Source organism: Acomys minous, assembly GCF_964271855.1.
Source record: "Acomys minous genome assembly, chromosome: 2".
In the NCBI taxonomy this organism is placed as follows: Eukaryota; Metazoa; Chordata; class Mammalia; order Rodentia; family Muridae; genus Acomys; species Acomys minous.
Window position 1 is genome coordinate 31,143,445 of NC_140484.1, and position 18,340 is coordinate 31,161,784.

An 18,340-nucleotide genomic window follows, 5' to 3' on the forward strand; every position below is an offset into this window, starting at 1 on the left:
TCTATTTTGGGTCGGTCCCATGTAATGTGAAATGAAGAGAAGACGTGTGTAGCAAAATCCCGATATGGAAATCCAGACTTTAAAAACATTCTCCGATGGCTTGGCATCCTAGGGATAAATTGGTCATAGTTTTCAACAACTCAGATCAAAGCCAAATGCTGTTTGCGTTCAGACAGTGATTCAGGGACCATGTCTTATTTGGTTCCTTTGAAAAGAAAGCACAGACATTTTTTCATACCTACGAGAGAAAGCTTTTGGCTGCCAAATTTGTGCATTGTACATTTTATTGTACTCTAATACAGAATTTTACATCTTGTCTCAAATGTCTCTTCAGAATCATCCCAGCACTTCTAAGCTGAGTTGTCTGTTACAATGATGGCCTCCTGATGTAATGTGAAGAAGAAGAAGAAGAAGAAAATAGGCCAACTGGTAAAGATAAAAAAATAAATAAATGAGAGTAAATAAAACACATATGGAACTGCTACGTTCAGAGTTGAAATGTAGATGAGTGTATATGCAAATCAGCCATCTAAATAGAAATGCAGGCCAGGCCAGACTTAGGCACACTTGGGAAATGGCAAAGTTTGCTTTCCATGGCCTTTTGCTGCTGGCCTGGATAATTCCTAGGACACCTGCCGCTCATTTTCAGCCTACTTTCCTGCTCTCTGTAACCCCCAGGAGAATGTTCTTCCAGGACCCGATTTAGGACTCCTGTCTGCACTGCCCACTGATTCCTCAAAACCCACGTGCGTTGTGTCCCTTTGCTGTGGGCCTTGCTTATAGTGAGAACTGCTTAAACGAGCAGCTTGAAAAAAATCATTCTTACACGGCCAATTCTTGACTTTACCAAACTGCTATGTTATATATGTGTATGGACTACTTCTGGGTTCTGTTGCATTTTCTTTAGCCCTAGGGAGCGCACCACTCACAGAGAACCACGGCTTCAGTGCAGAATGACAGGAGTGTGCCCTTGTGTGTGAGCACACGTGCGAAAGGAGAAACAGCATCGGGTTGAGTGAAAATTTGGGCACAGCTCCACTGATTGTAGTAGATCAAACGAGTTGCTTTTATTGTGTGCATTGCGTAGACGACGCATCTCTTAAGCGATCAGCGAATATTAACCAATTTCACCTTCAAGGCAGCTCGCCAGCATGGAGACGGGTACCACATTCATTCTCCTTTCGTGGCTCTAGAGGCCAGCACTGAAAGGTAAAAGCGTTTCCTCACAGTCACCCAGCTTTGAAATGGGGAGCCAGGACAGAACCCCAGCATTTTGTCTCCAGAGTCTCCATTTTCGTGTCGTGGTGTGTGTGTGTGTGTGTGTGTGTGTGTGTGTGTGTGTGTGTGTGTACACGCGCGCGCATGCCTTAGTGTGCATGCGGTGCCCGAGGCCAGAAAGTGGGCATCGGACCCCGGGGACTGGAGTTAGGACAGTTGTGAGCTGCCCTGTGCTTGCAGGGAACAAGTGCTGACTCCCGGGCTTTGGTGCATGACACAGAGCCCAGCCCTGGATGACCCTCTGCAGAGAAGTTGAGCAGCGCCTCTGGCCAGTGGTTCTGCACCATGGCTGCCCATTAGAGTCTCCTCAGAAACTTCCAAGCAGTTTCTTATACCCAGGCCCTATGTTCACTGATCACTTCCCAAACTCCCTGGAGCCCTGCCAATTACACAACAAAGCTTCCCCCGAGTGTCCAAAACCCAGCTAGCCCTGAGAAGAATCCCTGCAGAGGACTGTGTACTTAAAGGTAGGGCCCAGCCCAGGGACGAGGGGTGGGCAGGGCACAGGGCCAAGCTCTTTCTTTCTTTCTTCTCGTCCTCCTTGTGGCTCTGCCTCATTCCTACCCTTCCCTCCCCAGTCTGTCTGTTTTCCTTCCTTCCTTCCTTCCTTCCTTCCTTCCTTCCCTCCCTTTGATCCTCTTTTGTCAGCACCTCCCTTCTTTTCCTTCTTGTTTCCTCTTTCCCCTGTCCTGCCTTTCCCTTTTAAGTCACGGTTTCCTGGTCGGTCCTCTTAGCCTCGGTCCTCCTACTAGCAAAAAGTCAGCACTGTTCAGGCAGAGGGGGCCCATGCAGTCCCTGAGGCCAGTCGCAGTGCTCCTGATGGAATTCAGAGGACTGTAATGTCACACACACACACACACACACACACACACACACACACACACACACACACCAGTCCTTAAGTAGTATATCCATAACAAATTATTGCAGAGGACTCAGAACCCAGGCGCTTTGGCTTTGAGGGTGAGGGACAGGAAGGAATTCAGAAGTTTTAGGCTGCTGTTGACAAAACACTAGAAACATGGCGTCACGCTTAGCCCAACCTTGTATCTTAAATTCTGCAGGACAGAAGGGTGATGCTGGGCTCCCTGTCAGCAGGTGTATGCTCCCTTCTGAAGTCTCTACTAAAGAGTTAGTTTAATTGCTTTTCACAGTGTCCGGAGGAGAGCCTGACCTTGCCCCTGGCTTAGTGGCCCTTTCTGCATCTTCAGAGCCAGGTAGCATCCTTGTGGTCCTGCTTCCGTGTCTTGAAATCGCTCTCTCAGTCTGTTTTCTGCTTCCCTTCTGCCCCTTTAAGAACTCTGGTGAAAACAAAAACAAAAACAAACAAAAAGAACTCGGGTGAGCCAAGTGTCAGAGCGCATGCCTGGAATCCCCGGCCCTCGGGGAGGCAGAGACAGGTGGATCTCTGTGAGTTCGAGGCCAGCCTGGTCTACAGAGTGAGTCCAGGAGAGCCAAGTCTACACAGAAACCTTGTCTCGAAAAACCAAAAGCAAACAAAGAAAAACGTCTGGTGATTCCACTGGGTTCACATTTGCTGATTCAGGATAGTTCCCTTAAGGTCCACTAACTAGCAACTGTCACTGCAACCTTAAGTACCCGGTTCCTTTGTAAGCAAACATATTAGCGGGTTCCAGGGACTAGGGCATGCGCACTGGGAGGGGGATGTTACTCTCCCTACCACAGTAGAAGGAGGTAGGCATAAAAGATCATGCCATGTGGAAACAGAACAGAAGGTCCGAGGAAGTGGCGGCGTGGGAGAGGGTGCCAGGAAGTCTTCTTAGTTCCTTTTCTCTTGGTACAGACCGAGATGTTAGTAATAAAGGGTTACTTAGCTCAGGCGGGGTTCTGGAAGTCTAAGGTTGGGGCAACGTGCTGGTGCAGAGTCCTCCTGGTCTCAAGAGGGGACAAATGATTGGTCTCTTGATGAGGTAGAACAAGGGGGCAAGCTCTCTCTCCCGGTTCTAGAAAGTCCTAACTGTGACCATACCCCAACACTAACACTTTTTTTTGTTTATTTATTTTTTTGTTTTTTGATATGGGGTTTCTCTGTGTAAGAGCCCTGGCTGTCCTAGACTTGCTCTGTAGACCAGGCTGGCCTTGATCTCACAGAGATCCCCCTGCCTCTGCCACTCTGAGCGCTGGGATTACAGGTGTGCGCCACCGTGCCTGGCTTATAGACCCCATTCTTACAACCTCAGCCAGCTACTATTTACTTTGCAAAGACTCTCATCTTGAACTGCTGTAAAAATGACAATTAAAAAAATTAAAAAAAATTTTTTTTGAGACAGGGTTTCTCTGTGTAAATTTTTGTTTGTTTATTTGGTTTGGTTTTGAGGAGAGAGTAGCCTTGGCTCTGTGTAGCCTTGGCTGTCCTAGACTTCCTTTGTAGACCAGGATGGCCTTGAACTCACATCAATCCCCCTGCCTCTTTCTCCCGAATGCTGGGATTAAAGGCATGCACCACCACGCCCTGCTGACAATTAAATTTTAACATGAATTTCAGGAAGGGCAAATGTTTAAACCCTTCACAAGAGGTTTTAAGGAAGTACAAGCTGGTGTCACCAGGTGTGCTGTAACAGGTCAGTTCATCTGCAGTGTCTACACGTCCTTACATTTTACATGTAATTTATGTTGCTACATGTTTCTATCAGCGTCTTATGTCACAGTGTGCTTAGTGGAGTACAGTGCTCATGGAAAAAAGCATGTGAACTGCAGCCAGAGAGGCTGGGTTCGAATCTCCCCTCTGTCACTTTTCAGCTCCGTGTCTGTCATAGGTGAAAGAGATCACGGATCGCAAGTAGTCAATGCTCAGTCCCGGCATAGAGTAAGCCCCTGACGAAGGTGAGCTTCGTCACTGTCATAACTGAACTGTGAAGGCCCTGCCCGCTTGTCACCTGACGCCTTCTCTCTTTCCTCCAGGTCTACTCCTCGCTGGCAGGAAAGAGAAAGCAGTGACTTGAAGAACATTTCCAACCTCTGCAACCTGCTGAGATAACATCATTATTATAACCAAGTTCAAACGGTCTGACATTCAATCTAGAATCTAAGGACTCTCTGGCCCTGATGCTCATGCCAACAGCCCCCAAGTGATCTCTCGAGCTAGAGTTTTAAATGTCAATTAGTTACAAAACACAGGCCTGAAAAGCATTGGGGGTGGGGAGGACAGTGGAGGATGAATGCAAACTTTGGAAAGTTGGACCGAACAACAGCTACTGCAGAAGTGAGGGGGCCTCTGAGACATGTGGGCAGACAGCTCTGAATGATTTCCTTGCCATTGCTAAATGCCATTCAGTGGCAATCTTGGGGCTCTGCTTTACCTTAGGCATTTTGGAATGCATACATTTTTCTTTTAGGAGATGGGTTCTGGGCAGCATTTGTTAACCAGTAACTGGGAGCATACAGAAATGCCCCAGCTTTTCAAAGAGGCTGTCTGGCAGGGAAATGGGTACATCACTCCATCTGATCCCCAGCAGTTGGCCAGGGGATCTGAAAGAGCCATTGTGTAATTATGGGGGAGATTAATGTCCTTCTTCAATATTATGCTATCCAAATGACTAGAGGGTCCTAAAGACGGCTTGAACCATAATTTGTTTGTTTTGAGAGAGGGTTTCTCTGTGTAACAGTCCTGGAACTCACTCCATAAACCAGGCTGGCCTTGAACTCATAGAGATCCACCTGCCTCTGCCTCCCAAGTGCTGGGACTATAGGTGTGCACCATTATCCCTCCTGGCTTAATCCAGGCTATTATTCTCCACTATAATAATAATACCGGTAGCTGGGCATGGTGGCACATGCCTTTAATCCCAGCACTCAGGAGGCAGAGGCAGGTGAATCTCCTGAGTGAGTCCAGGATAGCCAGGGCTGTTACACAGTGAAATCCTGTCTTGAAAAAGAAAGAAAGAAAGAAAGAAAGAAAGAAAGAAAGAAAGAAAGAAAGCCGGGCATGGTGGCGCACACCTTTAATCCCAGCACTCAGGAGGCAGAGGCAGGTGGATCGCTGTGAGTTCGATGCCAGCCTGGTCTACAAAGTGAGTCCAGGACAGCTAAGGCTACACAGAGAAACCCTGTCTGGGGGGGGGGGAGAAAGGAAAGAAAAACAAACAGGGAATAATACCAGCATTTACTAGGTAGTGAAGTGTGTCTTGCCTGTATCTTCCATGTTCCCTTTGCTATCTTAGGTACTTTTATAGGTTGTAGTTACTTGCATAAAAAAACAATAAAATGAATTTAATAGTCCTTATATATGAGAATGTTAAACAGTCAGGTGGAGATCAGGAGAGGCCCCATCCAGGCCCAAGTTTTGTGTTTTTGGCAACCCTGCACTGTGCTGTCTATCAGCTTTCTGTGGGGGTTCAGAGCGGGCAGTCTCACGTCTGTGTCTCCACAGCACAGAGGAAGAACAGCTTACATCCCCTAGATTCCAGCAAAGAACATTTGTTTCCCCCAATCTTTAGACCAATCATAAGCCTACTCGGGAGCCAACCTCTTGGCCCCAGGGTAGAGGGGTAGGGGAATGTCCTGTACTGATTGGCTTAAGGCCAGACAAACTAGCCATTGCCTGGGACAAGGTAGCATAGAATTTCTCTTAAAACCCTCAAGCTTCCCCGCACAGTTGGGGAGGGGTGGTGGTGGTGAGGTGGGGCCAGTTTGCCGTGAAGCTATTATGCTGAGCCCATCACCAACAGGGCAAACCCAGGCTTGCACAAATTTATCTGCCAGGGCCACAGTTTCCACTGGGTCCTTACAAAAACCTCAGACAGCAGAGTTGAAGTGCCCAGTGGGCCAGGGTACAACCTCCAGTCTTCTAGTAAGTAGTAAGTAGTCGAATTGCAAGTTCCAGACTTTCTGATTCCAAAGTCCACCTTCCTTCTACTCTGCCTGAGGGAATGAACAAATAAACATTAGGCAGAGGCAGGTTCAGTTGCCCTGAAGGAATTGAAGAGCCCGGTGGCCTGCTGGGGGGGGAAGGGGGAGACTTCTGTTTGATGTGGGCCACTCCCATGGAAGCTGGGACACTGCAAGGAATTTCACCTCTCTCTCCTGTTTCTTCCTCATCTGTGAAATGGAAATTGCACTAGATTTGGCTTCGCTGGGCGGGTGTGAGAACTGAGTGGGGTTGTATGTGTGAGGAACACTCTGGCCTGAAGAAGGTCAATGCTCTTAGTGCAAGCAGGTGAGTTTGGGGACAGTTGGCCATTTGAATAATAGGCAACAAAGCCACACCCTGTGTCTGCTAGGTGACTACAAAAGAGTAGAAATGTGTACTGATGCTGAAAACTTCCCAAGTGTCATTGTCACAGCGATTTTGTGTATGTAGAACATTTCCAAGGTTACTAAAACTCACTTGCAGCCAAGTTAAGGAAGGGTTTGAGAAGCCACCACGGTACTCCACTGCTCAGAGCCTAAATCTGCCCAGGGGCCAAGCTAGGATCCCAGTGTTGCCTGCCACTTTCTTCACTCATCTCATGATAAAGCAAACCACTAGGCTGCAGTGGCGCACGCCTTTAATCCCAGCACTGGGAGGCTCTGTGAGTTCAAGGCCAGCCTGGTCTACAGAGTGAGTTCCAGGATGGTCAAGGCTATACAGAGAATGGTGGCACACGCCTTTACCCCAGCACTCAGGAAGGCAGAGGCAGTCAGATGCTAGGAGCTCAAGGCCAGCCTGGTCTAGAAAGTGAGTCCAGGACAGCCAAGGCTACACATAGAAACCGTGTCTTGAAAAAAAAAAATCCAAAAACAAAACAAAACAAAACAAAAAATCCAAACAAACCACTCAAGAAACAAACAAACAAACAAGAAACAAAAATCCCACAACAAAAAGATCTCACTTATTTAAGGTGGGCGGGCTGGAACACACTTTAATCCCAGCACTTGGGAGGCAAAGGCAGGCGGATCTCTATGCATTCAGGGACAGCCTGCTTGAAGACAGCCACATTTCTGTTATCTAGAGAAGCTCTGTCTTGAAAAACAAACAAACAAACAAACAAACCCCTAAAAACCAAACCAAAGCAAGAAAAAAAAAAAAAAAGGAAAGAAAAAGAAAAAGAGAGAAAGCAAACACAGCTCCCTGCACTCTCCACCCTCATTTTGCCTCTTTTAGAAAGCAATTTCTTTTCCCTATGGAACTCAAGGTGTGATGTGAGTGCCCAGGTTCCCTGTGAGGTGACGTGTATGTCAGCTGGGAAGGCCTTAGGCAAGGATCACCTCCAAACACAAAACCCAGCATGAGGATTTTTGAATTTTCTTCATTAAAGAAACAGAGAGCTGAAGAGCTTGTGTACACTGAGAGAAGAAGGGAGCAGATGCTTAGACTCTCTCACAGGACTGAAACGATTGCAAAGACAAAAGCAAGTGGTTAGTGTTGGTCACTGTCTCGTCTCTGCAAGCAGGAAGCCTTTCTTTCACTTGCTCCTTAATAAAGCCATTCATTTGGTTAGCATTCGTTACTTACCAGCTCACACTGCTTCTGTTGGTCTGCAGAGAGCCTGCGAAGAAAAGTAAGGTACAGCCATTGGAAAACACTTATAGAAGGCCGTTATGGACAAGACAGCATCTCAATGAGCTAGTTAGCTTCCCAACACTGAAAGCAGCCAGTAGTGGTAGCAAGCAGTAAAGGAACCACTGAATAATACTGTATACGTCTATGTTTCATTTCTGGTTGGATAAGCCCTTTGCAAATACCACTTAGGAATATGTCAGGAAATAGCCTGTTGGCCTTTGCAGAATTTTAGATGATTCTCAAGCTTATAGAAAATGGGAAGGTGGCAGGCATGGTGGCACACGCCTTTAATCCCAGCCCTCGGGAGGCAGAGGCAGGCAGATCTCTGTGAGTTCAAGGGCAGCCTGGTCTACAAAGCAGGTCCAGGACAGTCAAGTCTACACAGAGAAACCCTGTCTTGAAAAACCAAAAAGAAAAAAGGGAAGGAAAAAAAATGCATCCAACCAAAGAGACCTCGAGGCACTGTATCAAAATAAAACCCAAACCTTATTTTTCTCAGTTATGTCTGAAGGGATACTTTTTAGACTCCAATGTAAAGTTTTGACCTCAGAGGGGAAAGAGCATTCCGATATGAAAATAATATGTATAAACTTAAAAAAAACAAAGCTGTATCACTGACTGACGATGGCTAAGGAGTTCTAGGCCAACCATACCCATGCGGAGAGTAACTTAAATTTTACTAGCCCATCAAACATGGCTAACCTAATACGAAATTTGCTGTCACTCGGGAAGGTAAAATGGAAAATTTCCATCTTACACATTTAGTTCTCTTCTTTAGTTTGGCAAACATTGACTTTTTCCAATGCATTTCTACCTGACTGGATTCTTGTCAGCCGGTGTGTGAGTGTGTGCATGTGTGCGTGGGCTTGTGTTTTAATAGCTAGGCATACTGGTTTTGGTGCTTTTAGCTCAACTTATCTGTCAGCTGAAATTCATACTTGTTTCTGGCTATGGGTACGCTGCAGGGACAGGGCCCCGATGGCCGCTCTTTGCAGGTTTGTAAATAGACTGCTGCTAGATGCACAGTTCACACAGAGATCCGCAGCTTTGTGGCTAAGTCCTCTCTGGGAATGCTGGACAGCTGTAGGCACACTGTTAGGAATGCCTCTGTTATGACTTTGGCCATGAGGCTGCAGCTGTGCTTGATCTCTCCTTCTGTGTCCCTCCGAGGCATCCTTGCCTTGGCGGATTGTTTCTCCACTGTTCTCTGAAGGCCAGCTCAAGCAGCCAGGCTGCTCCACGCTTTCCTGGAGGAAACGATTCCCGTGTTCTCCGTACTCCCTGATACTTAGCCGTGCTCCTGAACACTGACTGCGAGAGACTGTGAACGCATGGAACGGCTAATCTTCACTGTTGGTCGCCTAGGCATCAAACCTCTGGGTGTGGATTTTAGAGCATCTCCACACATGTTCAACAGAGGAGGGAAGAGGCACCCTGAAATGTAGGCTACACCACCCCACACGCTGGGGTCCCCCATTGCGTTAAAAGTGAGAAAGCGAGTCGAGAGATGACATTCATTTCTCTGAATTCTCTATGACGGACTGTGCGAAAACAAACTTCTGCCTTGCTTAAGTTGGTTTTGTTAGGCATTTTATCACAGCGGCAGGAAGAAGCAACTAAGGGGGACCTCCTGTGAGCTTTTCATACAGTCAAGTGAGAATCCCGCTATATTGTAGGGCAGCAATGTTGAAAGAATCTGGGGGATTCTGGGCCAGCAAACTTAGCTCTGCCTGTAATTCTCTCACGTTCACTGAACCTCGCCGTCCTTGCTTCTAGATCCTGATTACTAATGGCCATTCTGTGGCTTGGAGGACTGATGAGGTGCTACACTCAAGAGCCCTGAGGTTTCGCTCTATCCCAGGCACAGGGCAAAAGCCTTAAGTAACATCTGCTCATACACAGAGCCTGCCAAGTCTAGCTCTTTTACTCCCAGTGCTTGGACGGACTCAGCACACACTTGAGCTGGCAGCCGGGGCACTGTCTGCTGAGTCAGTTGTCCTGAGTCAGGGGTTGAGATGAATACAATGCGGGTCTCTGGAGAGGGAAGATGCTGGCTGGGCTACAGTTCCCACTTCTCTGGCTGAAAGGCTGCCAGGCCAGGCCAGGCATGATTCCTAGGGACAAAAGATGAGGAGACTCATGGGGAGGGAAGCGTGACATCTCTGACCACCATTACTTCCTTTCCCACTGTCTCCCATCCCTCTCCTCTGACCAGTTCAGTTTGGAAGCAGCACAGATCTCACTCTGAGTCACTCTGGAATTGTTCTGGAAGCTTTCCAGGGTTACTATAACTCTTGGAATATAAGCACATTGCGGATCTACATTCGTGCTCCCATCCCAAGCACTCTGTACCTACTTAGTGCTAAATGTATTAGGAATATTAGAGGCTCGTGAAAATGGAGCCTGAATAAAATGCCATTCCTATTCTTGGGCTCAAAATAACCAAGGGAACTTTGGGATCTCCAGGTTAATCCCTTGTCATTTCCATACTATCTCATTTCCAAAAATAACTTATTAAAGTTGGGTATAGTACTAGATATTTTCTCTTGCAGCTTTGACATTTTAATTGTGAGAGGTTTCAGGAGTTTTTGTCAGCCCCTATGTCATAATTTTATTACCCTATACATCGAAACCACAGCATTTTAATGTTACCTGAAATGCAGGCAAAGTTTTCCTTTTTCCTGTTTGCCTTTTCATCCTTCCTCCTGGCTTTACTTCTGCCTGGGGAATGGCACAAGAGTATGAGGAGCCGAGTTTCCCATGATGCTTTGCACTTTAGCAGCTTGCTCTGCTCCTGAAGGCTGCAGTTCATGAGGATGGGTTTGTTTTTTTTTTTTTATATGAACGTCAGGCATGTTGCAATAACTAGCCACAATGGAATAATCACGGCAATTTCCACTGTTTGGTTTCTTTGTTTTTGTGATGTTGCTGCATGCTTCATTTTATGAGTGTTTTCTTTTCTTATGTGTGGTTGCACACATCTATTGCCATCCTGGGCTTGGACATTTGTGTTTAAAAGGAGATGAAGACCAGAAAGAGAGACGGGAAACTGACAGAATGGCACAGCACAATGCTTACTGTTCTATGCCCTCGCCCTTTACTTCTGCTGACAGATGCTGTGGTGTTTTATAGTTCGTGTGTCCCTCCAAAAGAAGTGAGGGCCATAATAAGGTTTCAGGAAAAGCATTGTGACAACCAGGCTTCTACTGCTGATGTTGCTTATTCTCACAGATTAAAACCTAGTGACACTTCTGGTGAAATAAGACACACAGGAACTGCCCACAATCTTTTTTAGTTTAGTTTGCCGGACTAGGTCGAGCAGACTTGAAGGACAAGAAGAACTCTTTCTGTATGTGTTGATGTGCTTGTATGTGTGTGTGTGCACAAATCTGCACATGCGTGTGGAGGCCAGCGGTCCATATAGATGTTTTCTTTATCATTTTTCTCCTTTTGTTGTGTGTGTGGACAGGAAATCTCACTGAACCCAGAGCTCACTGATTTGGCTACACTGGCTTGTCAGTGAGCTCCAGGGAACTGCCTGTCTACCCTCCTTCCAACCAGCACAGGAATTTCAAATGTGTACTACCATGCTTGGCTTCTTACACAGGTTCTGGGACTCTGAAACCAGGTCCCCACACTCTTGTTGGGCTTTTTTGTTTTGTTTTTTGGGGGGTTGTCTTGGTTTTTTTTTTTTCTGAGACAGGGTTTCTCTGTGCATCCTTGGCTGTCCTGGACTCCCTTTGTAGACCAGGCTGGCCTCGAACTCATAGCGATCTGCCTGCCTCTGCCACCCGAGTGCTGGGATTAAAGGTGTGTGCCACCACGCCCGGTCTTTTGAAAAATGTGTAGTCTAGGCTGGCCTCGAACTCGTCCTCCTCCTGCCTCTGCCTCTTTCAGCAAATCTTACCAGTGTACACCACCACACCCCACGGTGCCCATACTCTTAAAGCAAACATTTTAGTGACTGAGCTATCTTTCCAGCCCCAGACTAGTGGTTTAAGAAGTGTCTGTGGCACCTAGTTCATTTCATCCACAAAGAGGAACAGATAAACTCACTGCACAAAGACCTAACTGAAGGATGTTGTGCTCAGTACACACCTTGATTTACAAGCTGTAAGTCTTTGCTTTCAGTGGCAATCCACAGTGAGTCTTTTTGTGACAGAAGAACAACTTAGGTTGGGGTACAAAGCTCGGAAACGTTAAACTCTAAGGAGACAGCACCAATGTACACAAGCAACATCTAAGAGGATGGTGTGTCAATTCCTCCTGGCCTGTCTCTGAGTGAAATCCTGGGGACTGGCCCCTCACTTCCTTTTCTTCCTTCTATCCCTGTAAAATGGCACAGACATCCTCTCTGCATAGCCAGGCTTGATAATGCGGCCAGCGTCCAATCCCACACATTAGGGTCCCTTTTTTACCATCCTTCACTGTTCTATTTCTTCTCTCTCCCCTTTTTACTACAAGGAGTTGACAACCCGTCCTGTTGAAGGGCTTCGCGGTTAAAAATGAAAGCCAAACAAACAGGTAAAAAAAAAAAAGTGAAGAGTCTCTCTGAGGTTACCCACTCTGGAGTTTTTATGGGAAGGAGCTTGTGCGCGAACGTCGAGAGAGCAGAGCGAGACACTAGCTGGCCTAGTGACCAGGAGCCCGCCCCCATCCCTCCCCGCCCCCTCCGGCGCTCACACTCAGGAAGCAGCTGGCTGCGGGCCGGCCCTCGCGGCCTCACACACATCCACACTCCTCGCCGGGCAGCCTCCCTCCCGCCCTCTTCCCCCTTCCCCTCTCTCCCTGCAGCCGCGTCCCCACTGCGCCGCCCGGGCAGCCCAGAGCGCGGCGCGCAAGGGCACCGGAGCCAGGGGCCGCGCACCTCGGGGCCGCGGCGGGCCCGGGTCCAGGCTCGCACCGGCGCTCTCTAGCCGCGACCCAACTCAACCAGCCATCATCCCGAGCCCGGCCCCTCTACGCAACCCCCCTGGGCCCGGAGCGAGGATGAGAACCCCCGAGCCTGGCACAAAGTCGACACTCAACTTTGTAAAGACATGACTGGAGTGTGTCTGTGTGTAGCGGGGACAGCGAGCTGATGCGGAGAGTCGGCCCGCTGCCCTGCCTCCTCCTCCTCCTCCCTGGGCCGCCGCCGTCGCAGCCTCGCGCGTGCACACTCACACGGCCCCCGGGCCGGGTTTCCGCGCTCCGGCCGCGGGTTTGGATGCGAGTTTTCATTTCCGAAGGTGACAGAGCTCGCGTGGAACGCCGAGGGTCTCAGCCCCCACCCACTCGTCGCCAGCGCTGTCACGCGCAGGCTGGCCCGGAGAAGGGACCCGCGCGCCTAGCTTTGTTGTGGAAATCCGGTTACCTGGTAAGTGGATGCCATAGGAACTTTGTTCGGCAGGCGAGTGACAGAGAGAGAAGGCGCTAGAAAGTGTGGGGGCGGTCGAGCTCAGGGACGCAAACTCAGGATTAGAAATAGTTTCTGCACGCCGGCTTGGTGGTATTCGCGCGGATTTGAGGGCACGGGCACCCCAACTCCCCAGACTTAGAGGGCTCCTAGAGACCTAGACGTACCTTACCAAAGCTGAAGGCAATGCTCTTTAGCCATCAAATTAGCTGTCAGTTGCCTAAGGGCGCCGAATGTATACAGAAAGGAAACCAACAAGGTGTGGAAGTTTCGCTTATGTGGGAGAGGCTCCGTGCCTTTTAATAGAAAGTACAGGTTCCAGAAGGCTACACATTCAGGGGCAGATACAGGGCGCGCACTGGGGTCATGCTTAGGGAAACTTTGCTAAAGTGGGGAGTGATGGGGTGACCTGAGGTCTTCAGGCTCACGGGTCTGGGCTGTAGATGTCTTTCAGGCTTCCACGTGTTTGTGGAGCGCCACGAAAGCTGTTCCCCACTTTTGTGTCTCATCCAAATTGCTGTTCCCATTGTTCAGGGATGTCTTTGGTTTTGTTGTTGTTGTTGTTGTTTTGTTTTGTTTCTTGATGTGGGGGGTCACAGCGGCTAGTCAGGAGCTGTGCAGCGACCCGAAGCCACTAAGTTTTCAACTGTAACCTCCCACGCCAAGAAATCGCAGACACTTTCAGACACCAACACTCCCTGGCGGATTCGTCACCTCGCGTTTACATTTTTTTTTTTTATAGGCCGGGACAAAATGTCAGCATTGTTTGGAAAATGTCTCAGTCTCCAGGACTTTGTCCCACTTCAAGGCTCTGGTCCCTATAAATGACCCTGTGTCTATTTTGAAGTAGGTCGGGACCACTTTCTGGAAAGCGTGAGTGAGTGAGCTTGTTGGCTCTCCTAGACACACACCTTGCCTCAAGCGACAGTTCCAAGTTACTCACTAGAGCTGACAAGTCACCGATGTGTGCGGGGGAGGGGGGGGCGACGGACGATGAGGAGGAACTCACTCAAGTGTCTGAAAACCTTGGCCCGGACAGATTTGTCATCCTATAGATGATTCAAGTATGTACCTGGAGGCAGACACTTTGGGGAAAGGGCTCGGCGAGGTCGCTCCCTTGGACCTGGTAGTGTGTTTGGGAGGCTATAGCAAAACGTCACCCGTGGTGGCAGGGAGGGCAGTCGCCCCGTGGTCGGGACAGGGGCGCAGTGCAGAGCTGTATGCACCCGAGTGCGGCTTCTGGGACTCTCGCCCTCAGCGCGCCGCCGATCCCCGCGCCCCCTGGCTTCCTAACTGGCGGCTGGCGGCGGCCTTTCTGCCCCTGACTTACTCAGTACCGGGTTGCACAACAGGAAGCCGGCACGAGTTTGTTTTGTTTTGTTGCGTTCGCTCCGCTCGCTGGCTGGCTGACACGCGGCGGGTGAGGGGCGGGGGCAGAGCGGGGGCGGCCTGGGTGCTGTGAGCACCACGAGGGGCCTCCGAGCTTCCACCTCCGGACCCGCCCCTTGCTCACCTCCGGGGAGGCCAGGGGCCAGACACAAGACCCCCCTCGGGGCAAAGGTGTGTGTGTGTGAGGGGGTGTTTTTGGACTTCAGGAGGGTTGTTCACTCAGTGTCCCAGGCCACACATCTTGGCCCTGCAACCCCACTGCCACTTCTGGCTCCTATGCTCTGTGTACCTCCCTTCTTGGCTTGGCTTTCTTGACACCCGCTTGGTTCCAGGGATAGAGGGTCGGGGGTCACTTCCGGAATTCTCGGGATCAGTGTCCTTAGGGATTGCAGCCCTCTGTATTGTGGAGAGGGCACCTTTTCAATCCCGCGGAACCTAGGGCATCAATCAATGTCTCTTGAGAATTGGGGGTGGCGCTCTCAGGTGACCCTAGAGTTGGAGAGGAAATAGAAGTTAGACAGCACCCTCCAGTGGACCAGTTCCCTTTGGGTTATGGGACCTGGAGTCCCCAGCGGGAACTGTGAAAAGTCAGAGGGGAACCGGGAGAAAGCAAGACCCAGAGTCTCAAGGGGTTTTGCCCAGGAACCCCTGCCAAACTTAAGCATCCAGGAAAAACACTGCTGCTCACAGCCAAGAGCATTTCTTGCCCTGAAGGCGAACCCCAGACAAATGCAAACTCTCTTCTGTCTGCTCTGAAGCTTTGATGAGTCACGATTTCTGCACTGGGAAGTAGCCAGGCCTGGTTCCCTAAATGTCTCCTTGCCCCATTGGACTTCACCTCTTAGACTAAATTAGAAACGTTGATTTATTGTTTTAAAAAAAGAAAGAAAGAGAGAAAGAAAATGGATTTGTGTTAGTTTAAAATCTTTTCTCCTTTTCTCTCTCTCTTGTTTCTGGTGAGACTACACCAAACAGGTGCAGCCTGCAGTAGTTTGCAGAAAAACAATGAAGGTTGAGCCTGGAAATGTGGAGAAGCGATGTATAGAGAGAACTGTGTGAGAGTGTATGCCCCCCTTCTCCAGTGACAGATAATGACTTTATTAGAATCTACCACCGTTTCTAGCCAGTCTAGCCCCAGCCCACTCCCCCTTGAGTCGAGTCCATTCTTATTGCTACTTTGTTCATGTCTTTGATGCCAGGAAGACTGAGCCGAGCCCTTCTTGTGTAGTGAATTCTGTGTGCTCTGGGAAGATTCCCTCTTCCCTTGTTTCTCTTGAGGTCCATTTCTTGAGTGGCTCTTCTTCAATTCTTTGATTGTGCTGAGCTTTTCACCACTTCTACCTGTGACTCTATCACCACCGTTCCTCTTCAGGTTAGCAGAGGTTGCTTGGTTCGCTCAGGAGAAAATGGTCCTTATTCCAAATAGGAAGCAGCTCTCTTGGATGGAGTCAACTATCTCGTGGGTGGAATTTTTGCCTGGTCAAAAAAAGAATGGGGAGGAGTTAAATAAATGGAGCCGATGTTATGAAAAAAGAGCTCTGCCTTTATTTACGTGGCAGAGGTGGTCTTTCACAGTTTCACAGGATAGGTCAGTCACTACTTACCCCTGTGTTCTTTGCTACTAGTAAAGTAGGCCTGCGGACATTCTGTCTATGGTGGCCTCTCATGTCATAGTTATTGGTCACTTACTTGAGTTGGAATATTAGTTTGTAAGTTTCCCAGACTGTAGGAGTTATTTTGAAGGAGCTGGTCCAGGAAGAGGTACCAGAACACACTCTTATCCTTGGAGAAGTCATTTCCTGTGTTTCTGCAATTATTTCTCTATAGAGGAAGCTATATTATAAATAGGGTATCAACACAGGCTTAACTCTCCTATGTTTGCCTGGTTCATAAACTCAATCAGTACTGAAAGGGGAAAAAGGCACATAGGTAGACTTTGTAGTAAAACTACGATTCTTCTTCAAGGAGAAAGAGACAAAATGCCTTTAACCTGGCATTAAGGTGGGCTGAATTAAAAATGCCCATGGTCAGCTGGGTGTGGTAGCACACGCCTTTAATCCCAGCACTGGGGAGGCAGAGACAAGTGGATTGCTATGAGTTTGAGCCTAGCCTGTTCTAGAAAGTGTGTCTAGGACAGCCTAAGGCTACACAGAGAAACCCTATCTCAACAACAGCAACAATAACAAACAAACAAAAAAAAAAAAAAGAAAAGAAAAGAAAGAAGAAGAAAAAAATGCTCACAGTTTCAGTTTTCCTAGTTATCCACTTCCTTTAGGTAGACTTGGCACAGAAGCCAGAGCTTTTACTGAGGTAGAACAAGATATCCACAAAGAAGAGGAGCACACCTTCATAAATAGGCTACACCCCACAAACTAGCATCCCAGGAACATCTCTGCCAGGTCCCTCCAGTGCAGTGACTACCCCCCTGTAGCCCTGGCTGTCTTGGACTTGCTTTGTAGATCAGGCTGGCCTTGAACTCACAACAATCCATCTGCTTCTGCCTCCCTCCCGAGTGCTGGGATTAAAGGCGTGCACCACCACACCCGGCCAAGACAGCAGTTCTTAACTAGGGGTTCACATGTCAAATATTTACGTCATGATTGATTCATAACTAGCGAGATTATAGTTATGAAGTAACAACAAAATAATTTTATGGTTGTGGGAATCATCAGAACAGGAGGAACTGTATGTATTCCAGGGCCACAGCATCAGGGTGGCTGAGAACCCTAGCACATGGGAGTTTTACTGTGTTTCTGTATTGAACAGGTGTTTTCTGTATTTGGAATGGCTCTAATTTTGTTCGAACTACCCACAACTTTATAGTAGGTCAGTGGATTTTTCTGTAAAGGAAATGGGACCAGTTTGGCTTAGAGAAAGTAGTTGTTTGAGCATTACATCATGTGATAGAGTTAAGGGAGAAATACAAGTGAAATGGGTCATATCTATACCTGGTGATAGTCTGGTACCTGTCTGAGTAAGGGGCTTGGTGTGATTCCAGGAGAGCAGGAAAACTGCTGAGGTATGAGGGCTAAGCACTCCTCAGCAAACGTAGCTTGGTTCTAGCCCTGAACTGACTGTGAAAATTGTCCACCAGAATGTCAAGATTAAGGCAAGAATATTGTGTCTGCCCAGAGGATGGGGTAGGATGCTCAGATCAACATTTCCTACTTACAGAAAGGAAGAGAGAGGAGAAGGAACAGACTAGAAAACATACAGCTATAATTAAACTAGATCTACAGGTCACAGAGCACAGGACTCTTTATTTGCATGGTCATATGTCACCTTAGACTATATTCAGATAATAGATGCTAAGGGCAGACTACAATTATACATCTCACTTATATTTTCTACATAATATGAATAGCACAAGTATAGTAAATATTCATATGTAAATGTAGTATTGAAATACAAGTATGATTCAGGTGTGGAAGGGGCAGTGCATGACAAACTGTGTAAATACAAGGGCTCGGGGGAGTTCAAAATAAATTAGGCATAACCACAAAGCTCAGTGAAATACGAATTTAGCCAGGGGACTGAGACATAGGCAAGTAGCCACGATGCTCTGTAGAACGGTAGGAATGTGAACCGAAAATCGTGTGCGGAGTAAAATAGTTAACGTTTATTGGGTTCTTTTTGTGGCCTTGGCCCTGTGCTAAGCCTGTGACGTGCATATTCTCCATTATTATTCTGTAATGGCATGAACAGTGCACAACAGTGTGAGAACCCACATTTGACAAATACGAAACATGGAGACTTTACATAGGATTGTGAAGGGC

The 18,340-nt window shown here is 48.1% G+C and overlaps 2 protein-coding genes across 3 annotated transcripts in view; one reads left to right on the forward strand and one right to left on the reverse strand.

Moving 5' to 3' along the window:
* Positions 1-1,042: 1,042 nt before the first annotated feature.
* On the reverse strand, positions 1,043-13,702 carry LOC311609314 (uncharacterized protein; the record flags this gene model as incomplete). The annotated part of the gene is made up of 6 exons (XM_084802331.1): positions 1,043-1,202; positions 2,453-2,579; positions 4,176-4,267; positions 7,733-7,766; positions 13,134-13,332; positions 13,604-13,702. The coding sequence occupies 6 exons, from the start codon at positions 13,700-13,702 to the stop codon at positions 1,190-1,192; spliced, it is 564 nt and encodes a 187-aa protein (XP_084658457.1). The 3' UTR covers positions 1,043-1,189.
* Positions 12,488-18,340, forward strand: part of GLIS3 (GLIS family zinc finger 3) — a 425,955-nt gene continuing 420,102 nt past the window's right edge. For both annotated transcript variants that reach the window (XM_084769854.1, XM_084769855.1), the window contains exon 1: positions 12,488-13,136. The gene's annotated coding sequence lies outside the window, so the exon portion shown is untranslated. The remainder of the gene's footprint in view (positions 13,137-18,340) is intronic.